Genomic DNA, 23,576 nt, shown 5'->3' on the forward strand with positions numbered 1-23,576 from the left:
GCAGGAGCCGTACGGACCCAAGAACTACAAGAAAGCGTCCTGGTAGGCGGAGCCGTGGGGCGGAGCCCCGACCGTTCTCTAGTGACCCGGAACTGAGGCGACCTTTAGTTCTGCGAGAGGATGGGGCGCGGAGCGCTAGGGAAACCAGAAGAGATCACTTGTAGTCGTCTCGCCTTCACTGAACGCTCTAGTTTTTTTCCAGAAGAGATAAAAAATAGGAAGTGACGTCTGGGCCCGAAGCCGACCGAGCTCGGGACCAATCCACTGCTGGCCCTGGCCAGGCCCGAGCCGCTCTCCCGCTGCGCTCTGGGTAGTCATATCACCCGCCGGACCGGCCCCTGTCCCCGGAACCGCTCACCGTGCGGGAGCGGGTGTCACCCCGCGGCCATAGAGCGGGAACGCCCGCCGGGACACCTGTCGCTTGTGAGACGCCTTTCGTTTTTTATAGCACCTTTTCCCCCTCGTAGGACAATTTCAAGAATTAGGAAGAACCAGGAGCCCCTGCGATTAGCTTCCATTGGGGACTGTGCCCACTGCTTGCATTATACATACACTCTTCTTGGGAGTCTGGCTGGCAAGGCTACCCACCCTTTCTCTCTTAACTCTCATCATCTCTGTCATTTTTTCCCCTCCCCTGTGCTTCAAGTTTGGGCGTATCAACAGTCTTTGCTTCTCTCTAATCTAATCTAGATACCCTCTTCATTTCCTGTTCTCCCATCAAAGACTGGTAATTCTGTCTATTGAAACCTATTGTTCTACAGGGGCCGCAAAGAACATTAGAGGTGACTGTTTTAACCCCATTTTAAAATGATTGAGCCTTGGGAAACTCATGATTTGCGTGTCTAGCACATCTAAGATTTGGTGTTAAGACTAAATTACCAAACCCAATTAGAAAATAGGAAGAAAATGTAAAAAATTGTTCAAATTAAGATCAGAAAATACCTCTGGGGCACTAGGTAGGTTTTGTTTGCGATGGTTCCTGAGAGTGATCTTAAAACCTGGTGAGGGAGGTGGTACACACTTTTAAACCGGGCACTCGGGAGGCAAATGCGAGGCTACAAAGTGAGACCTTGTCTTGAGAGAAAAAAAGTTCACCATCTGGCAATTTTTTCCCTTAATGGGAGCTTGAAAGGAAAAATAACAGTGTTAAAAGAGACACACCACATGTGCCGGGGGAGGGGTGGAATGGAGTTGTGCTCAATCCAGAGATTCCTGGAAGAAATTGTTCTTTCCTTGGAAACAGTTCCCATTGAGCACTGAACTTTGTATTCCTGTTGCCTTCTGACAAAATGTAACGACTTTGTTATGCGATTCTTTGTGGGACTGTACTGTCTTCACCTCTCCCCTGAGAATTTTGTGTTGCTGCTTGTTTACTGACCTCAGTGATGGAGTTGGTAGAGCAACCCAGGTTTCTTGGGATTCAGGAGCTTTCTTTTTCCATTGAGATGAATATTACCCATCCATGCTACTCAGAAGATCGAGATAAGGATCAGTCTTTTTTTTTTTTTAAGGAAGTTTTTGAGATAAGTAGCTCTAACTATCCTAGCACTTACTGTGTAGACCAGGCTGACCTCAGATTAAAGGTGTGTGCCACCACACCTGGCTTGTATAATGTCACTCGTGTGAATGTTTTCAGGACGTTACTGCTTAGTAATGTGTAACCAGTTGGTGTGTTCCTTTCCGGGTAAGACTATTTCTCCTGCTCTCTAGTGTGCCACCACACTTAGCAGGATCAGTCTGTTGAAATGGTTTTAAAATGCCGAACAGTCATGTGGTGCCGATTCATTTCCCTCTTAATTCCAGGTAATTGTGATCATCACACACTCAGGTCCCTTTCAGAATGTCCAGGGAGCAATCTGCTGTCAAATGGCAAAGATTAACTGGGTCTTCAGTTCTTCCTGTTTCAAGTGACTGTGTGTTTGGTATTATCACATATGATACCAATCCATAATCTACATATTTCTCATTAAAACTTACATCAAGTTGCTTATGCTTACTCTGAACAAAAGCTGATGAATATACTTTTAATTCTTAAAAAGTAAACTTTGTAGGGCCAGGGAGGTGGCTCAGTAAAGTCACTTGCTGCCAAGCCTGATGACTTGAGTTCAGTTCCTGAGACACACATAATAGATGGGAAAACCCACTTCCTGAAATTTGTCCTCTTGACTTCTGTGTACATGCTGTGGCCCATGTGGTCCCACACATGTGCAAACAAATAAGTGTAATAACTAATTTTAAAATAAAGTCTGTAAGTACCTAACTGTCCCAATCATGGGTACTATAGAAAACAGTGCTAGTCAACCTGGCTACAAGTTGGTTATATCTCAGCTCAAATTGAGAACACTTACAGAAATGGCACTTTAAAAAAGAAATCTCAAATAATGACTTACTGTCTTAACATAAAAGTTGGTTTTCTTTGGTAGCCTGATCTTTAAACATTTGGCACTCATCAGCTATAGAAGGGGGAAGCTAAGTGAGACTTGTGGGGACAGTGTTCATCCCTTCCCAGGGCCCCATCCACTAACCACAGCATCTGTTTTACAAGTGAGACTTTCTCAGTACTCATCACACAACTAATAAACGGCAAAGCCTTGGTTTATAGGCAGATTCCTACCTCTGATATCGTGGGCTTTCTATTGTGTAAGGAGGCTTACAGGAGCACTGTTTGGATGTGTAGTTAAAATGTTTGTGTATATACATTTACATAAATTAATATACTACCTTAAATTTTCTAATTTTTTTCCTTTCAGATACTTTACTATCTCAATTCCAGTAAAATACTGGATAACACCCTTGGGGGAAAAAAAAGAAAAAGAAATCATGAAGAAATGTTTTAATTATTAAAACCATGGCTACATCTGCAAATCTGGACATTGGGGCCCAACTGGTCGTGGAAGAGTGTCCCAGCAGCTATGGCCTCTCTGGGATGCCAGACATCAAAATAGAGCACCAGCCAGACCCAAACTCAGATGAAGGGTCAGCTCAGGGAGTCGCCATGGGGATGAAGTTCATACTGCCAAACCGATTTGATATGAACGTGTGCTCTCGCTTTGTGAAGTCCTTAAACGAAGAGGATAGTAAAAATATTCAAGATCAAGTTAACTCTGACCTGGAGGTGGCGTCTGTCTTATTTAAAGGTTGAAAGTTATGGTATAACTCCTTCCATTCGCTCTCATTTGCCTGATTCCATTCTGTTTTCTTTGAATCATGAGATTCAGAGTTGAGGGAAAGCTTGAACATCATCTTTTAAAGGGGTTCTCTAGAATCTCACAGAAACCCACATTAAGTATCTGTTGGTGTCTTAAAATAGTCATTGTCTAAGCCAGGTGTAGTGGTGCATGCCTTTAGTTAGTACCGTGGCAAAGACGGTGAGTTCCAGGCCAGCCTGAGCTACTCAGCGAGACCCTCATTTGATCTTATGTACAACTTCCCTAATTGGGTTTTTCTTAGTTGCATCTTTTTTTTTTTTTTAATTTTTTTTTCTTTTTTTGGGGGGCTGGGGACCGAACCCAGGACCTTGTGCTTCCTAGGTAAGCGCTCTACCACTGAGCCAAATCCCCAACCCCTTAGTTGCATCTTTTTAAATGGTAGAAAAGTATTCCTTTTCTTTTTCAAAATTGGTCAAATATTTTCTGTTTCGTGACTAATTTACATCAGCTTCTAATACTGTAATTCAATGATCTGTCTGCATGCTGTAGTTACTTTGTAATGATTTATTGAATGTTAAAACTAATAGTAGATCAAGATAAATAATTTTCTTTGTAGTGCTTACACTACTATAATTAATAAGTTAATATCACCTGATAAACACTTGTGAACTGAAGCTAACATCATACATTTTTCATGTGAACTTTAATACATTTATTATACTGCTCTGTCATTAAAATACTATTTTAATTTGTTTTATTTAGCTGAATGCAATATCCATACCTCTCCTTCTCCTGGAATTCAAGTAAGGCACGTCTACACACCCTCTACAACTAAACATTTCTCACCCATAAAACAGTCAACTACTTTAACCAACAAGCACAGGGGAAACGAGGTCTCCACCACACCTCTGTTAGCAAATTGTAAGTACACACTTAGAATGCTTCGGAACACTCGTGCAAATAACTAACGCTATTTCAGATTAGGAGTTTATACTTGAAATATTAGTTTCAGTAAATAAATACTCTAGCTTTGAAAGCTTAAGTGATAATCGTTTTAATAAGTTGAAACTTTTTCATGTGTTTTTCTATGTTTGAAAGGTTCTTGTTATATCTCTATGAGAATACAGTTTAAAATATTATTAAAACATTTATAGTTTTACCAAAAGAATGAGTTACTGTGATTTTTTTTTTTTTTACAAACTAAGGTATCAGTGCTTTTGTGTTCTTAAGGTTTAATGTTTTACTTATATAGGAACATAATTGTAAATATCGACTTACATATTAGTTCAAGATCAAGAAATGATTTAGTAATAAAAAATAAGTAATTCCTACTGAAACATATAATATAAGCAGGAAACCACCCTTTAAAGAACTTTGACTGTAAAGTCATTGTATAGGATACAAGGTTCCTCTGCCTAAGCTAACAGCTATTCAGTGAAGCATGAGTGCTTGAATGGAAGCTAACCAACTAACAGTTAGATGACAGTAACTGCGTTTGAAACTATAATGTGAGTGCCTCTGTCTTCTAAAGCCTGGTGAAATCTCAGTCTCTACTTTAGAGATCTTAAATCCCTCCAGATCGCAGATTGCACACAGTAGCAGTGGAGCCAGAAAGCAGTCTAAGTCTACCTCAGGCCATGTCTAGTTTAAATGAAGTGTTATAACCCAGCCATAACACTGAAGGCAGTGTTAGTTAACAGTGCAGCTCACAGAGATTGTTTTATGATATTCCAACCTAGAACTTCTCTGCTGAGAACAAAATACAAAGCTAGAGACTGTTCCCCACGTTACAAATAAACACGCTTAGCCGGCCAGCGTTCGCATGCTCACTGGCCTCAACTGACCTACTCATACACTTACTCTCACCAGCCCAGGTAGTCACACCCAGGACACCGAGGCAAGCGATAAGGAGCTAGAGCCTGTGCAGCCTACATAATGAGACTCACCCCTCAAAAAGAATCTGGCAAGGCCAGTTTTCTGTTTATGAACTCATTCATAATGTTTGCGCCCCCCTCCAACCTCAAAATAAAAATATCTAGGGGACTTGAGAAATAACTCAGTGGTTAAGAGCTCTGGCTGCTTTTCTGGAAGACAAGGGTTGAATTCTCAGCACTTACATGGTGGCTGTCAATGACACCACCACCCCTCTTTTGGCCTCTGTGGGCACTGCAGGCAAAATACTCACTTGGCATACATTTTAAAAAATATTTTAAAGTTTAAAAGGCTGGGGATGATGGTGTGTCCCTGTAGCGTCAGCTACTCAGAAGAAAGTTGAGGAAGGAGGACTGCTGGAACCTCCATGTTAAACCTCGGGCTGGCGTCACATGGCGTCACAATGAGACCTTCTTCAGAGGAGCCCCTGAGAAGGCAAAGGCAACGCTGCTTTGTCGTTTTGCACCTTCTTCATAAGTTTGGAATCAGAGATAGCTTTTTAAAAAGTGTAACTAAATCACTCTTTAGGATAAATTTTGCCCCAAAATAATAATTTGCAGGAGTCATATTATCATGAGTCAGCTCTCAGAGAATAGGACTTGTGATATTAGGATACTTTGTTAGGCTTAAATGATAAGATGGTGGAGTTTGTTTTGGAAAAAACTGGCTTCACCATGAGATGATGTCTGTGTCACCCACAAGATGCACTTGAAGAATTTTACCGTATTGTTTCAGCTCTGTCTGTTCACCAGTTGGCAGCTCAGGGAGAGATGCTCTACCTGGCTACTCGTATTGAACAAGGTAATACCCTAGCTTGAAGTATTATATTTTGAATATTCATTCGAATATTAGAATATTGGTTGGGGATTTAGCTCAGTGATAGAGCACTTGCCTAGCAAGCGCAAGACCCTGGGTTCAGTCCTCAGCTCCAAAAAAAAAAAAAAAAAAAAGAATATTGTACAGGGAACTATAAGGGCAAAAGAGGTTATATAGTCTCACCAAATTCATAACCCAATGCATAGCAGAAAAGGGAATAATTTTTAAGTAATATAAAGTATAAAATGTGGGGCTTTAAGATGGCTCTGAGATTAGGAACACTGGCTAGTCCTCCAAAGGACCCAAGTCTAGTTCCCAGCACCCACATGACAGCACAAGACTGTCTGTAACTCCACATCTAGGAGATCTGATACCCTCTTTCTAGCCTCCCAGGGTACCAAGTACATATGTAGTATGCATACATACACACAGGTACAACACCCATCCAACTTTTATATGTATGCATGTTCTGCCTCTCTCACTGTGTTGTCCAAGTTGGCCTCAAACCTGCAGTTGTCCTGTCTCAACCTTCTAAGTTCTGGGATTACAAGTGTATATCTCTACAACCCAGCTAGTTTATACTTTTCCACTATAACGCATACTATATACTTTGATTTCTATTTGTTTTTTTAACTATGCATCTCGTTGATTACAAATGTTTGCTGATTATCTTAGCATTCTTTATAAACATATCCATTGAGTAAATTTGCACCAGTAGATATCCAGGTCACAAACTAGATGACTTTGTCGTGCTGAAGGAGGCTCTAATCAGCTCTTCACCTATGCTAGCCAGGCCAATACACAGAGCTACGCCTGTGCAACTGGCTTGTTATTACGTTTTAACCAGATGACTGGCCTCCCCAGTAGACACAATGAGACTTAAATTCTTACTAATATGTGGGTTAAAATGGTGCCTCAGAGTGATTTTGTTGATATGTTTAGGTTCTGATCCCTTTCTGTTTCCTTTTGTCTGAACTACCTACAGTATACCTACAATATATTTATGTCATATCAACTCCAGAATGAAGGAAGCTGACCTCTGTTGTTTCACACATGTAGTTTTCCACAGTTTTTCTTTTTGTATGACCTCTTCAGATTTTTAATCATGACTTTTTGTTCTTTGTGACTTGGGAGTTTTACATCCTGCTTAGAAAAGATTCTCCACTCTAGGATGATTGAGAAATCACCCATTCTTATTCTAGACTTACATGATTTCCTTCTTTATAGTCTTTGATGCATGTGATATATTTTTAGTATAATAAAAGTAAGAAGGCTGTTATTTTATTTAAAGTTAGGTGGCACCGTATTGTTTGTTGATCACAGGGAGCATGATCCAGAGTCTTACTATTGTGAGACTTAGTGTAGTTCTGTCTGTATATGTAAATATTGGGGGCAGAGAGATGATTCAGAACCTAAGATCTGAGGCTGCTCTTGCAGAGGACCTGAGGTCAGTGTCCAGTATCTACATTAGGTGGCTTACACCCAGGCATAACTCCAGGGGTATCTGATGCCTCGTGTTTTGACAGCCCCTGCACTCATGTTCACTCATACCCCCCAACAGATACATAATTTAAAAAGTATAAATAATGTTTTAAAAAGTAGAAACTTTATGTTCAACCTACCAAGTACGGGGAAGCTGTACAGTTTGTAACTGTTCAGCTGCATTTAGGGAATAAAATGAGGCTGGACTTGTGTGACGCTTTCCGATTATCCAGTCTTCACATTATACTTGGAACTGCGTGAGTGATGGAAACTCACGGGCAGCAGTGCTAGCTGGAGCGGAGGGTGGCCTTGTGAAGGTGATGCAGAAGTTAAGGATATTCAGGTGATGCCAAGGGCCATCGTAGCTCGTGTCACTGTGATCTTCCCATCTGTGTGTTGACATGACATTGCACTAATCTGTGTGTAGCAGAAGTCAAGTCACGTGCCCAGCACCAAGCCACTAGAAAATGAGAGAGCCAGGATTCTCTCTGGGCTTCTGTCCCTGAGACCGCTGCTGACCTAACACGTCACTGTGTGTGGTATTTATGCTTTGAGGAGTGTGCTCCATGAACCCAGCGTGTAGCGAGACCCATTTTAACATGCACAGACTGAAAGTCACAGCAGTACCTGCAGACCTCAGCAAACAAAGCTCAGCCTTGAACTGCATTGAGTCATAAGGTTTTAGAACAAGTGTTTTCAGAGTGATGTTAATACATGGTCGGTAACTTAGATCACAAAAATTGCTCTTCTTTTAAATAGAAAATGTTATCAATCACACGGATGAAGAAGGATTTACTCCCCTGATGTGGGCTGCGGCACACGGGCAAATAGCTGTGGTAGAATTCCTCCTTCAGAACGTAAGGAAAATGCTCAGAAAATGTACATGTATAGTGTCTTACATTCACTGGAGTCGTTAGTGCAGATTTACATCTACAGCCAACTAGACATGGTGATGGAGGGCACAAGAGAGATGGCTGTCTGCTGTTCCCGTGGAACCTGGGTCTAGCTGGGGAAACAATGTAATCCACACAGAACAGCGGGAAGCAGTTATGTCCAACCCCTCTCTGAGTGGAGCAGGTCCTGGTGAGAAGGCTTCTTGGAGGAGCTGGGACTTTTCCAGAGTGAAGGAGGATTAGGACTGAGGCAGCTGGAGGGAGGGAGGAAGTCAGGCTTTGGTAACAAGCACATTCATCATGCTTGTGTTATTTCTTATTAATCCTGGAACATGGCCTGACCTCAATGTTAGACTGTGATTGTATTCACAGAGACAGCGTTCTGTCTCAATCAATTGAAAGTCCTTTCTTTTCACTTCCGTGACAGGGTGCAGATCCCCAGCTCTTAGGAAAAGGTCGAGAAAGTGCCCTGTCGTTGGCCTGCAGTAAGGGCTACACAGACATTGTCAAAATGCTGCTAGACTGTGGAGTTGACGTAAATGAGTATGACTGGGTGAGTTCACACACTGAATGGAAACTTCTGTAATGGGCTAAACCTCAGATGTAAGGTGCTGGCATACGTAGGCTCTGTGCTCAATCCACAGTGTCATATATCACATGGTGTGTAACAGTCTCATGAGGTGGACACAGGAGGATTGAAGTTCAAGCTCATCTTGGGCATCTTGGCTATTTTAAGGCCACAGGACTACTTAAAACTCTGCCTCAAAAAAAATTAAGTACATAAATAAATACAATATTGTCACTTTAAGGATTTAATTGATGTCAGGGAAATAGGAGCTTTATTAGGTGTCAGAAGAAAATGCACTTACTTAGACTGAGCAAGTTAGTGTCATAATCCAGTTATCTCTTGTGATTCAAAAAGTTTCCCACAAAATATTAATACTGTTTTAAACTAGTTTTCCATGGCATTTGAATGACTACTACTCTCTGAAAATGCTGGCAACTGGTAACTTTCCTCTGCAGAACGGAGGCACCCCTTTGCTTTATGCTGTCCACGGGAACCACGGGAAGTGCGTGAAGATGCTGTTGGGTAAGCAGGTGAACGTTGTTTGGAAGAAGTGCTGTGAGTGTTTTAAGTTGCCCCTGTTAGGGGGAGCATACATATTGTAGGTTGCATCACTCTGCTGGCGTTTGCCCGTGGGTTCCCGTTACCACAAGCTTTTGCCCTTCCCACTCACTTCTGGGGTCACCTTTGACCCCACTCTTGTGTTCTTTGTACACAGTGTCTTCATGCGTGAGTTGTGTCTGGTCAGCTACTCTGGGGATGTTGGGTATCTCCCCTTCAGCCCGTGAACATGAACTCTCTGGGGATGCTGGGTATCTCCCCTTCAGCCTGTGAACATGAACTCTGGATCCCATGTACACAGTACTTTGTAGGATCATGTTGGCTGAAGCCCTGTTCAGTCATTCACATATGAGCCAAGGATAGACAGGCAGACATTCACATTTTCGTTTTATTTATATAGGTTTTGCTATTTTGTTACAGAAAATGGAGCTGACCCAACAATTGAAACAGACTCTGGCTATAATTCTATGGACTTGGCTGTAGCTCTGGGCTACAGAAGTGGTAAGTGTCTTAGAACTCTCGGGCCATTTTAGAAAAGCTTCATATATTGCAATGCCAGTGCTCCAAACCTTCTTCCCTTCCATGCATAAACACCGTCATTCTAACTCCAGACATATGCTTTAATGAAGGGCCAAGTAGAGAGATCCTGTAAAGCTAAGGAGTGACTTCACTCATTGTACTTTCTCATAAACGCACATGGTTACTAGAAGACAAGTGGCAGTATTTGCAAGATTTATTTCAAAAATGTTTTCATAAAAAAATTATGTAACAGCATTGTACTCTGTAATAAAACCTCGGGGCAGAAAACTCAGAAGGCTGGGCAGTTGCCGAACTAGGATCAGCCTTAATTTTAAGAATGACTGTTGCACCTTGTCCTCAGATGACAATCAGTCCTAATAGCAATAACTTCACTGTTCAAAATCTCAGGCTCAGTTGAATTTATGGACTGGATTTTGTTTGCTTGGTTTTGTGTCTCTGTGATGTGACCTTGGTGACCTGTCCTTGTAGTTCAACAGGTCATTGAGTCACACCTGCTGAAGCTGCTTCAGAACATCAAGGAGTGACGATTCCTCAGAAAAGGCCACCTGCCCTTCTCAGCCCTGGGTCCTTAATGATAGTTTTGTTTACGTGTAAATTTTTATAGTTCTGTTTGAGTGTAAATTTTTATCTCAGTTGCAATATTTGCTGGTTTTTAGTGAGTTTTAATACATATTCCTCTGGATAATTCACTTGTCTATAATAAAATTAATCCTGATTTTTTAAATAAATGTGTCTTACTATATATTAAGATTATTAATTAATGTTTTCTGGCATGTAACCTTTTATGGTACAGGTGTTTGTGTGTTTTGTATCAAGGATCACAATGACACTTTAAGAAAACTCCATCTTGTTTCTCTCCACTCCTGTATTAACTTTGACTTTCACAGGACTCACTGTAAGTCTGTGGGGAAAATAATGTTCTTGTTGAATTAAAGAGTACTCAGTGTGATGGTTTACAAAATCATGTTTAAATAAAGTACCTTTCTGTCTGTCTGCATTCTAGCTCTTTGATTATATGCTTGTCACAGATGTCTTCAGGGTTTTCAGTTTAACGTTTCTGTTCTGCAACTAGATCAAACAAAGATTTATTGATGCCATCTCTAGAAGTACATTTAGAATATTTTTCTCTTACAAGTATGTTTGAGAAGGGAAGTCATAAAAGAGAAGTGAGATGCTTTTTACCCCTACTAGAGGAATGCCATTAACTTGCCTTTTACTAAAATCCAGAAGAGGGAACCATGGACTGGAAAGTGACTTGAGGGACTGTGAGACTTGATTGAGGTAAATCCATCTGAAGAATGGATATGATATCAGCTGTAAATCATATAAGCTCCATCTGGGTAATATAAGAAATATCTAAAGGAAGCAGGGAAGACACCTCGGTGGTTGAGCACTGGCTGCCTTCGCAGAGGACTGGGGTTTGGTTCCCAGCACCTACATGGCAGCTCACTAACCTGTAACTCCAGTTTTAGGGGATCTAACGATCTCTTCTGCTTGCATGTGGTGCCCATACAGGCATGCAGATAAATACTCATACACATAAAATTTTTAAAAGCTATGTTATAGGTAATATTAGGTGAAATTACTGAGTTATGTGCAAACAGGTTTTTTCTGACGGACCCACACACTGCAGGGTGGGGTGGGGTCTCTGCATTCGATGGGGCCACACACTGCAGGGTGGGGTGGGGTCTCTGCATGCGGTGGGGCCACACACTGCAGGGCATCTCTGCAGTTACCTTGATCAGCAGAGCAGCAATACTCAAGAGGCAAGAAGGTACTTCAGTTCAACAGGACTAAGTAGCCAGTGCTGGTTCAAACTTTGAGAATCTGATCCCAAGTAGTTTATTTTAGGCATCTCTAAACACAGCACAATCTGTTGAAAACTTTCCTGGTGATAATTCAATCCATGTGCACAATAAAGCTTAAGATGTGACTTCAAACTCTTTGTAAAGTACATGCGACATCTTCCATAAAGATGTGTTCTATAGACAGGCTACGTGTAACACCTCCTGTAAGTAAAATGGACAAGCTCACATACAGGTCTGGAAAAGAAGATAGGTAATGCAAAATGTTACCAGTGCAAAATTAACCACATCTCTTCCCACCCTTCTGGGTGGATAACTTGTTATGCATCCCTTCCTCTGAGGAAACAACCCTGTGCATTTAACATTCCAGGTGCCCCTAGTTCTTGTCTGTGAGCACAAGGGTCTCAGCACTTCCCACAATTTACCACAACCCTTCCACTTACAGAAATCAACCAGATAACCAGCGAGAAGTCATTAGGTCTGGCACCTTATTACTTGGTAATAAACTGAACTCAGCAAAGCAGCTCCCCTAGATTGAGGGCTGTCAGACTATTGTACGTACATCAACATCGAGTTAGAGGCTGCTTAGCATGTCCACAGAGTTTCTCATTCAAGGACAAAGGCCACTGGCCCAGAGATCTCACTGTGTGTGCCTCTGGGTGGCCTCTTCCCTTCTGAGCATTGAAAGAACGTTCCTCCTTTGTAAACATTCTTCATCACGAGGCTGGTTTTGTTACGTTCCTGTCGGTGAGCACATATGGGGAATGTGTGGAGCTCAGGATAACACATGGGAATCTCTCCTCCCATCGTGTAGGTTCTGAGGATTGAACTCAGACTCTCAGGCTTGGCAATAAATGCCCTTGTTTGCTGAGCCATCTCACTGACCCTCTCGGCCTGACTGTCTACATTCACACAGTGATTTGACTATATGAATGACCCAAACCAGCAGGAATAAGTTACACGAACCAATGACTTATGCCAAGCAGGTTTATTAAGTACAGCATCATATGTACTGTTTTTAGGGATGAAAATAGCCAAGGTCAGCACAGAGATAAGTCAGAGAATGTTAGCCAAGAGAACACGGACTACCTCAGATACAGCTGCCCTAGTGCTGATAACCACAGTCAGAGGGAAAAGTCAGATCCTCAGAAACCTCAACCTTGACTCCTCTGAGACCCGGACTCCAGCTCTACACCAGCCTTGCCAAGTCCACTTCTGGACAAGGACACAGAACTAAGGTTCCCCTTGTCCTTTCGTTGGGGCCTCTGAGAAAGGCTTGGGTTGGTCTGGCCCACCACTTGCAAGCCTCACGTTTCTCCCATAAATCTAGAGCTTTCCATGACTTAAGATTTAAGGTCAAAACAATGGGTTTCTGCTCATCAGTCTTCAGGATATATCACACGGCTTCTGAAGCCTGAATTATTTGTTCCTCTGTTCTGGGTTATGGCCTTAAACCCAAGAAATTTTCTCCACATTTTACCACCATCAGTTAATCTGCCTAAATCCAACCTTTTCTTTGAGGTCTGTATCATGTGCTAAGAGATCCCTGCCTTCTTTTCTTCTCTCTTACATGTATGTATTTGGAGAGATGGTGCACATGCTCACAAATGTGCACAGGTACCACAGCACATAGGAGTTGGCGCTCTCAATCCAGCGCATGGGTTCCGAGATGGAACTCAGGTGGTCAGCCTTGGCAGCAAACACCTTTACCTGCTATGGGGTCTGATAGCTGTTCATGGGATGGTGTCCAGGGGTCTATCACTGATGTCATCAGGGGTGGTGGTGGTATCTGGGACACCCTTCTATTAGGCTGACATTTACAGGTCCGGGGCCTCAAACAGAACCTTGGCTGCACTTCCAATAAAGGCAGGAGCAGTACTGAGATAGAGCGCTCTAGGCCACTTGTCAGAGCCTCTCCTGAGGGTAAGAGTTTATTTCAGATAGCAAGGCTGGTAATGAGTCTCACATGGCTTTCCACAGATATTCGTTCTCTCTGGAATCTTTATAGGAACAGCAGTTCACTGTTGGGCAGGCCGAACATCATTTCTGACCAGTTAATTCCTCCTGTCTCCTTTACAAGCTAGTCAGAGGAATCTTCTTTTAACATCTGAGACATCATAACCAAGTTTGTAACCGTGATGTCGTGTTAAGAAATACTTCATACTTCAGTGATAAAGACCCATTTCAGTTTAGACATATTTGCACAGAGAGCCGTAGTTTAGAAAAAAAAAGCCAAGAACTCACTCTATCTCCCTCCCTCTTCCTCTTCGTGATGATGATGGTGGTGATGATGATGGTGATGGGGGTGATGATGATGGGGGTGAAGGTGATGATGATTATGAAAGGTGATGATTATGGATGGCGATGATGAGAAAGGAATATGGGGCTTGGCAGATGCTTTTTGCCCAGCTGTCTGAGTGTGATTTTTTTCAAATTGTTTTTGTTTTAAATAAGATTGTATTTCATCTCTACCAACACTTGGCCCCAGCCCTGGTTTATGTAAAACTAGCCTGATAGTAGAAGAAAATGAACAGTGTCTTTAGAGGAATGGAATTGGAATCAACCCACAAGAGACGAAGACAAGGATGTTTTGACACAGAGCATGAAATTCTTTTTTTTTTCTCCCCCACCACTTTTTTCTTTAGAACATAAAATTCTTCTTTTTTCTTTTTTTCCTCCCCTTGGTAAAGAGTTGTTTATTTATGTTGTATACAATATTCTGCCTGCATATATGCCTACAAGCCAAGAGGGCACCAGATCTGATTATTATGTGGTTGCTGAGAATTGAACTCAGGACCTCTGGAAGAGCAGCCAGTGCTCTTAACTACTGAGCCATCTCTCCAGCCCCCAAAGTCTGAACTTTATGTATACTGTAACACACACGAACTCACACACAGTCACTGTCTTCAGACACACCAGAAAAGGGCATTGGGTCCCATTACAGATGGTTGTGAGCCAGCATGTAGAGGCTGGGAATTGAAAGCAGGACCTCAGGAAGAGCAGTCAGTGCTCTCAACCGCTGAGCCATCTCTCCATCCCCCAGAACATGAAATTCTTGACTGACTTGAGACATATAGACCAGACCAAGCCAGGCAAAACAAACCCAAAAGCATCAATGAGTCGGATTCTCTGGCACCTGCTACTGAGACTAGATCTCCATTGTACATCCAGACCCATTAGCAACAGTCAGATCACAGAGGCTGGAGAGACGGCTCAAGGGTTAATAACCTTTACTGCCCAAACATCAGAACTGGAGGTCAGAGGTCACACTCCGTTCAGTAACCCCAGTCCCAGAGTGGGAGGAGGCTGGAGGATGACTGGGACTTGCTGGCTTGCACCCCAGACAGCATGAGCCCAAGGTTCAGGGAGAGACCCTACCTCGAATAGAGATGGTGATAAAAGAGGACTCTGGGGCCCTGGCTACAGGGCAGTGATGGTCCAGGTCTTTGATCCCAGCACTCGGGAGGCAGAGGCAGGCAGATCTCTGTGAGTTCAAAGCCAGCCTGCTCTATAGATTGAGTTCCAGGACAGTCAGGGCTACACAGAGAAACCCAGTCTCAAAAACAAAACAAAACAAAACAAAACAAAACAACCAACAACAACAACAAAAAAGAGGGCACCTTGCATTCCTTTCACGTAGGTGCAGAGCTATTAATGCTCACACAGAGACACACACACAAATAAGGAAATGATAAATCTTTTTCACCTTACCACTCATAGAGAACAATTTCATGAGTGTGTGCAAAGTTGAAACAAAAGTCATAACCTCTGAGGAAAGTCGAAAGAACTGGAACCAGGAAAGCTCAATGTCAGCCACCCGGGGAGGCTGTCTGCCAAGGTCAAGCCCATGAAGCCCATGTGGTCTCAGCAGGCCAGTGCCATCAAACATCAGCAGATGACCTTTAAACTGTTCCAGCATCATTTTCAAAAGGCTACAAAGACACCCTCATACAACGCAGCCTGGTACATGCACTGTATTATTTTCCTGACAGAGGAAGAAGCCGTTAAGAAGTTAAACCGAGCCAGATGTGGTGGCCTTTAATCCCAGCACTCAGGAAATATGGATCTGTGTGAGTCTGGGGCCAGCCTGGTCTACATAGTGAAGTCTAGAATAGCCAGAGCTTCATGGAGAGATCCTGCCTCAAAAGAAAAAAAAAATCAAAACAGAGTCTGACTCGGTCTAAGAAGCTAAGGAATCGGGGTGACATTAATATAAGATTTCTGGGGCTGGAGAGATGGCTCAGCGGTTAAGAGCACCCGACTGCTCTTCCAGAGGTCATGAGTTCAATTCCCAGCAACCACATGGTGGCTCACAACCATCTGTAAAGAGATCCGGTGCCCTCTTCTGGTGTATCTGAAGACAACTACAGTGTACTTATATATAATAAATGAATAAATCTTTAAAAAAAAATTCACCTTTATCTTTAAAAAAAAAAAAAAAAGAAAGATAAGATTTCTGAGCAGGCTAATGGTGGTCAGTGCCCTTAATCTCCCAGGTGGATCCCTGTCAGTTTGAAGCCAGTCTGGTCTACAATTCGAGTCCCAGAGCATTTGGAAACAGAGAAGCTGTCTTAAAAACAAAGCAAAACAAAACAGAAAACAAAGATTGCTGTTCTTCTATAAAACTACCTAATGCCCAGCAGGGATCTAACTTGCATTGAATGGTTCGTTCCCACGCTATGGAAACTGCCTCTTTCTCTTTTTATTTTACGTATATGGACATTTTGCCTGTATGCATCTACATGCACACCACATGCTTGCCTGTTGCCATGGATTCCCTGAAACTGAAGCTGCAGACAATTTTTTTTCCTTTTCTTTTTTTCGGAGCTGGGGACCGAACCCAGGGCTTGGCGCTTGCTAGGCAAGCGCTCTACCACTGAGCTAAATCCTCAACCCCAGCTGCAGACAATTTTGATCTGCCCTGTGGGTGCTGGGAATTGAACCCTAGGTCCTCTAGAAGAGCAGCCAGTGCTCTTAGCTGGCAAATCATCTCTGCAACCTCCAGAAACTGTTTCCTTTACAGATTAGAAAAAAAAATCTCTGAAGTGGGGCAGGAGACATAGATTTTTCGATTCTCAGCACCCAGGGTATTCAATGTCCTCTTCTGGCCTCCAACAGCACTAGGCACGCGCGTGCGTGCGTGCGTGCATGCGTGTGTGTGTGTGTGTGTGTGTGTGTGTGTGTGTGTGTGTGTGTAGGCAAAACACCATACACATAAATTAAAAAAATAATGCTTTAACCTCTGGTGTAACCTGTAATTTCACTCAGTCTGTGACCTTTAAAAAATCCTGACTATTGAATCAGATCCTGTTTTTCCAGATAGTCCTCTGGGGACTTTTGTTCCGTATCACATTAAAAGAACATGTCACTGTGACCTGTTAGGACTTCAGCAAAGCAGAGCTGAAGTTAAGGAGATCACCGTGGTAATTAATCTCCCTTCTTTCATCAGTTGAGGGATAAACTACTGCCTTCGAGTGTTGGTGACAACGCTTGCCTCACATCACCCTGCTTATGAGACTGAACGGTGGGTTCAGAGTCACCTCAGGATAAGAAGTAGCCAACTGGAGTTCGGCAAGAAAAAAAGGTTACATTGTAATATGTTTGATCTTTATAAAAAACAAATGCAGTGGCCTCTTAAGGAAACTGTAGTGGGTGGTTTGAACCGTGCGGCTATAAGGATTTTCAAAGTTTGTAACCTGAAATTTTCTTTAGGATGTCAATTAGCCTCCCAGGTGGATAAGATTTTGTTGAAATACTTTTTAACACTTTAAATTCTGTGTTAGCACAAACTGTTCATATGTTCTTATGGGTGGATGGATGGATGATAGACAGATAGGTAGATAGATGATTGATAGATACATATCCTAGAAAGAGATAAGGAATCCACTCACATCTCCTAAAAGATTTGCTGTGTGAAAAGTAAAATGTTTTAAACCTGATCACTTGAAAAGATACTTAAAAATTTCTGCACAAACTCCAGCTATTGTAAAGTCATAGTATTCTATCAAATATTTTTTTGCGTGGCAAGTCTTCTCAAATTACCTGCCTAGTGACAGTCTCAAAAGTCTGCCTTCTTACTGATAAAATTCCAAATGCTCTCTGTAACTTCTTACATTTTTATTGCTTATAAATTTTCATAATGTGTATATGTTTGTTTTATAACAGAAAGTAACAGTAGCCAAGACTAGAGTCATAAAGCTGTCACCTCAGCTCCGTGGAAGGCTGAGGCAGGAGAATTGCAAACATAAGGCATCCTGGGCTACAGTACGAGTTCAAGTCCAACCCAAAAGCTTAGTGAGATCTTGTCCCAAAAGAAAGCAGAAAAAAATGGCTGAGTTTATAACTAGGTGTTGGGGTGCTTGCCCTAAATGTGTGTAAGGCCCTAAATGTAATCTCTAATCCTGTAAAAAGGAAAATATAACAATAGAGATGTGAAGGGGGCTGTGCCAGGAGCGAAAGGCTCTTAGGTGTGCATTTGAATAGGAAGAGCAACCACTTAAGAGGAGGATCCAAAGAGAAGGAGGTAAACGGTCACGGTGAACTTCGAAGGGCTGTTGCGTCACGTGCGGATCTTCCTCTGAGGGGACTAAAGCTCATCGTGTTGGTGCGCAAGAGCTAAGACGCCGACTGTGTACAGAAAGAACGTGGCCCTGGATGGAGAGGTGCTCAGTGGTTAAGAGCTGTTCTTGCAGACGAACTGGTTCAGTTCCCAGCACCCAGGTCACGTGACTCGCACCCACCTGTAACTCCACTTCCAAGGGATCCAGTCCTCTCCTCTGATCTCTACAGGTACTAGCATGTCTGTGGTGGACATACATACATGCAAGGTACACACATATAACATAAAAAAATTGAAAAATAACCATTAAAAAAAAGAACATGGGAGTTAGAGAGGTGACTCAGCGTTTAAGAGCACTTGTTCTGGCAGAGGACCCGGTTCCTTTCCCAGAACCCACGTGGTGGCTCACAATGGTCTGTAAATCCAGTCCCAAGGGAGCCAATGCCCTCTTCTGACCTCTGAGAGCTCTAGACACCCATGTGAAGCACATACATCCATGCGGGCAAAACACTCATACACATAAAATATTAAAAATAAACCTAAAAACCATTCTTTAAAAGAAAATGTGATCCACCTGTCATTTTCTGCACCCGTGATTGGAATTAAGATGTGATTACTGATCTGGGGCAGACTTTTACAAATTCATTTCCTGCTGAGTTCTCTCAGTAAAACGAGGACGGCTGGTCTGAATTCACAGACTCACTTCACCTACTAGAAATAACCAAAATAGGGGTTGGGGATTTAGCTCAGTGGTAGAGCACTTGCCTAGCAAGCTCAAGGCCCTGGGTTCGGTCCCCAGCTCTGAAAAAAAAATAATCGGAATTGCCTCTGTATTGAAAGGACACAGACTTTTATTTTCCCTTCTTATGAATCTCTGCCCAGTACAAATCAGCAACTACCCAAGCCCCCTTCACATGGCAACATCTGGAGATAACAAAGTGTGTGAGAAGATGTGGATACATTCTACATAAACACTGGCACCCGTTACACAAAGAACTTGGGCATCCGTCCATCTGGGCATCATCTTCAAGGGTTCCTGGATTTGGTGAATGCACAGGGGGACACAATGCAGAAAACGCCAGGATCTGTTTATTCTCCAAGGGGACAGGTTCACTCCTGTTACTGTACAAGCACACAGCATCTGAAGCGACTAGATGTTTCTATATTTCCCCTCGCCCCATCCGGTGGGGACAGTAGAGATATGTCACATCTCCCAGAATCCACTTGTGAAAAGCATCGTAAGCACCTTTGCCGTGTTCGGTCCATCTGTTCCTCATCCCTTTTCCACAAAGTTTTAGGAGATTCCTCTAAAAGTTATCAATTCTTCAGCGTGCATTATGTAACACATCAGCCCATGCTAGAGACCAGGCTGCCCCTGAAGAAACTGTGGGGTCAACAGCAGTGACATGATCCTAAAACGTCACATGTTAACCAGTGTGGTGTTCCTCAAGCCTTAGTCTTTCTGTTGTGGGAGCACCTCAGCATTGACCAATAGAAGCCTCCGGCTCTTGTGCGAACCAAACTAAGAACCATAGAGTGGTGGGCACAAGTTCCATTCCGAAGGGAACTGGTTCCCAGCCTGGGGTACACAGTGAAGTTGTCGGGAGAGGGCGGAAAGAAACGGTACCTTCCTAACTACGCTTGCCCCACTCACCACCACCACCACCACCAAAAACACCTAGCGATTTGTCCTTTGTGTCTGGCCTGTTGGTACCCGCTGTTATTATTTTGAAAATACTCCAAGATAAAGAATTTCAGAGCACCAATCGTGCCTTTTGCGAATTAATCATGCAGCCAGCTCTGGCAGCACATTCTTTATTAAGAAGTCTAAAAGGCAGAGCCCGCCTCTAACGCATTCAGCTTCTTTACCGTCTGAGGGGTCCTGAATGTGGAGCACAGCGGTTTGTCCCAATGAAGGCTCATGGGCTTGCCTGCCGTTTTCTTCTCTAGGGCTCCCTAGAACAGCGAGCAGTGTTCACCAAAGCCTCGGCCTTCTGGGATTCATGGCTGCTCACAGGGTTCGTCCACAAGGCCAGGTAACGCCTCCAGTGTACATGCCTGTTATGAAACCCCCTCTTCCTAGGGTGTCACAGAGATGGGGAGCGCTAATGAGGCCGGTGGCCTTGGCTTAATGAGACCCAGCTTCTAAGCCCCTCAATTGTTTGGGGGAATGGTTGTTAAGAATTTAACAGCTGTCCTCAGCTCCGGGGGGGGGGGGGGGGGGAGGTGATGAACAGCTCACCTACCAGCTGTTTAGCATCACAGACTTCTCTGGAGAATAGCCTGCCATCTCTGATATCCCAGATCACACACCTCCATTCACTGAAAACTCCAAATAGAAACAACCCAATTGGTTTTTAAGGTTGCATTTTATTTTAAATGTGTGGGAGGGAGAGGGAAGGGAAGGGAGGAGAGAGTACGCACGTGAGTGCAGGTTGCTGAAGAGACCAGAGGAGGGCATTGGATCCCCTGAAATTAGAGCTATAAGCAACTGTAAGCCATTCCATGCTGCTGCTGGGAACCAAACTCCAGTCGTCGTCGTCGTAGGCAAAGGCAGATTGTGCTCTCAACCACGGAAGCATATCTCCAGCCCTAACAACCCTCCATTGGTTTTCTCTATTGGAGGAGTAGAGGGTCTGTAAGCCCCTCTAGGTGAGCGAGTAGCCAGACCCCCACCCCTAAGGACCTCCAAGCACTAGGCTCTGCCCACAGAACACTCCATAGGCCAGAACTGCTGGACTCCTCCCTTCAGATACAGGCACCAAGCTCCGCCCTACAGAGTAAAAAGCCCAGCCTCAAGGTTTGAAATCCCACCAATCCCTGCTCTGGAAAGCTCTACCACCCCAAGAATCTCTATATGAAGCCTGGCTCCCATTCAGCTCTTTGCTGCTTCTCCCCCAAGCAAAGGCAGCCAGGCTTTTGGGCTTTTCCCAATGGATCTCTTGTACGAGGTTTGTTGTACAGTGTGACTTCGTGGTTGGTATTCCTTGGCTCCCGACTGCCAGGATACCTTTCCCTGTAGAGCTTCCAAGAGTCTGAAAAGGACCGTGGCATTACCTTGGAAATGTTCTGGAAATATTCCAAATCTTGCCTTGAGTAACTAATCATCACTCAAGTCATTAATCATTACATGGAAATGTGTGCAAAGTCAATCAGTAATGCTGTATACCTCACACCCTGATGCTTTCCTATAGATATTTAAGATAAAGATCTTAAATTATCTGTTGATAGTCATCCCCCATCACGACTAAACCCAGACAGCATGGGCACCTTTGTGGTAGGGTTGCTCCTTGTGTGAGTGCTTCTTTCTAGGGTGTTACAGTGGTGTAAGAGTCAGACAGTATTACTGGTGATCTTCCTGTGCCAAAGGCAAGGAAATGAATTAATGTCCAATGTTGCTCTGAGGAGCTAATAGACTTTCACCATGTGGGTGAACCATATATAGTCTAGTATCTTTGGTGATAGATTCTTGGGTTATTTCTTATAGATTTTATCATTCCTCGAGTATTGTAAGGATGCAATTATGTTTGTTTTGCTGAGTTTTTTTTTCATTTTGTTTGGTGGGCCTCCTGGGACGTCTACAATGTCACATGTAGTATACAGACACACACGTATACACAGACATTTTTCTTAAAAATAAATCTTTAAAAATATATACTATGCTCCAATCAGGAAAGTGGTACATTCTAACAGGTCTTTTCGCATCCCCATTTCCCTTTAAAGGAGCCAAAGAATTAAGGCACTCTTCTATGGTTTCTCTCTACCCGCCTCTCTTGCAGCTAGATATCAAGTATGTGACGTAGGCTTAAGTAGTCAGGCATACCAGGCTCTGAGCTTTTAAATGTAAGGTGTTGCTCCAAAGCACTAAGAAGTATGGAATTAATGGCTGTGACTACAGCAAGCCCAGGCTTGGGAGCAGAAGATGGCACACTAGATGTGATCCTGACCAGCAGGTTTGGGGCTGTGGCTGGTTGCCTGTTCTGGGTCTCCCTCCAGCCCACTACCATAGAATGCCTGGGATTTTTGTAAGCCCTCAACACTTAAACAACTATTTTACTTTTTTTTAAGATTTATTTATTTATTTATTTATTTATTTATTTAATGTATACAAGTACACTGTAGCTGTCTTCAGACACACCAGACCTCATTACAGATGGTTGTGAGCCACCATGTGGTTGCTGGGAATTGAACTCAGGACCTCTGGAAGAGCAGTCGGAGCTCTTAACCGCTGAGCCATCTCTCCAGCCCAACTTTTTTACTTTTATTGTTCTTAATTCTGCATACATGTGAGGGTATGCACATATATATATATATATATATATATATATATATATATATATATATATATATATATATATATGGTACCCAACAGAAACCGGAGAAGATCCCCATGAAGCCAAAGTTACAGGCAGTTGTAGGCTGCCCAAGGTGGTTGCTAGGACCAAGGGGCCCTTGACAAGTGAGTGCATGTTCTTAACCAGTGAGTATTTCTCTAGCTCAGATTTTCTCTCTTTACCCAGAGTCTTTTCTGCTGATAGGAATGTTGACAGTTTGAGACATAAGGAGGGTGTTCCTCTACAGATTATGTGTCCTATGTCAGATGTGTTGACATCTGAGGGCCATGAGTCCTTAATAAAGATAGTTCCTTCAGTCTTGATCACATTTACTGTTCATTCCAGCTCCCTTTTCCTCATCCTCTAAGTTGCCATATACTCCCATCCCTCACTGCTTCTAGTGTGCCAGGAAACATTCACGAACCCCAAAAAGACCATTAAGGAGTGGATCTTAATGTAATAGTATTAGAGTCTCTTTATTCAAGTTTGAGCTCGGGCTCCCTTCCAACCCTCACACAGCAGGAAGGTGGAGCCCTGAGCCTAGTTTTAGGCAAGCATTTATAGACACAAAAAGGGGATATCTAGCCTGATATACATCTGATTGGGCCATTATGGCCTTTAACATAATTGGATGGTGTTGAGAGCCAAGTTATAAACTTAACTTTTGATTTTTTTTTCAATTGGTGTTTGTTAGGGAGTAAAGTGTCAGGGAAGGCTTATATCCTGGGGGAGGTGGGGGTGGATTTGTTGGGGAATAACCTGGAGACTGATGTCAGATGCAGGTCTTGTTGGGGGGTAACCTGGAAACTTGTGTTAGACGTTGACCTATTAGTTAACTCGAGTTTAGCCTTAGGGCAGGTTCTCTAAGATGTAGTCTGAACCCAAAAAATTTGGTCTCTCAGTTTAACACCCTCTAACCCCGCCCTGAGAGGACCCCCCT

The 23,576-nt window shown here is 43.1% G+C and overlaps 1 protein-coding gene across 5 annotated transcripts; it reads left to right on the forward strand.

Annotated features, from left to right (window-relative positions):
* Nucleotides 1–90: 90 nt before the first annotated feature.
* Ankra2 (ankyrin repeat family A member 2) lies at nucleotides 91–10,935 on the forward strand. 5 transcript variants are annotated; one of them, NM_001416756.1, is made up of 9 exons: nucleotides 91–423; nucleotides 2,751–3,150; nucleotides 3,912–4,070; nucleotides 5,817–5,882; nucleotides 8,139–8,236; nucleotides 8,700–8,825; nucleotides 9,296–9,362; nucleotides 9,819–9,899; nucleotides 10,407–10,935. In NM_001416756.1, exons 4-9 carry the CDS (start codon nucleotides 5,852–5,854, stop codon nucleotides 10,460–10,462), a joined length of 459 nt encoding a protein of 152 aa, NP_001403685.1. In that variant the 5' UTR covers nucleotides 91–423; nucleotides 2,751–3,150; nucleotides 3,912–4,070; nucleotides 5,817–5,851; the 3' UTR covers nucleotides 10,463–10,935. The 5 variants fall into 5 exon arrangements, with proteins under 5 accessions (NP_001403685.1, NP_997478.1, XP_038957849.1 ...); NM_207595.2 differs by having other exon boundaries at nucleotides 2,751–3,137; XM_039101921.2 differs by lacking the exon at nucleotides 3,912–4,070 and having other exon boundaries at nucleotides 284–423; nucleotides 2,751–3,137.
* The last annotated feature ends 12,641 nt before the right edge of the window (nucleotides 10,936–23,576 follow it).

This window comes from Rattus norvegicus, chromosome 2 (assembly GCF_036323735.1).
Source record: "Rattus norvegicus strain BN/NHsdMcwi chromosome 2, GRCr8, whole genome shotgun sequence".
Taxonomy (NCBI): Eukaryota; Metazoa; Chordata; class Mammalia; order Rodentia; family Muridae; genus Rattus; species Rattus norvegicus.

Coding starts and splice junctions, on each gene's coding strand:
- Ankra2 (NM_207595.2), top strand. CDS start 2,849: ATGGCTACATCTGCAAATCTGGACATTGGGGCCCAACTGGTCGTGGAA. Junction 4,071..5,816: donor CACACCTCTGTTAGCAAATT/GTAAGTACACAC, acceptor GTATTGTTTCAG/CTCTGTCTGTTCACCAGTTG. Junction 9,363..9,818: donor GTGCGTGAAGATGCTGTTGG/GTAAGCAGGTGA, acceptor ATTTTGTTACAG/AAAATGGAGCTGACCCAACA.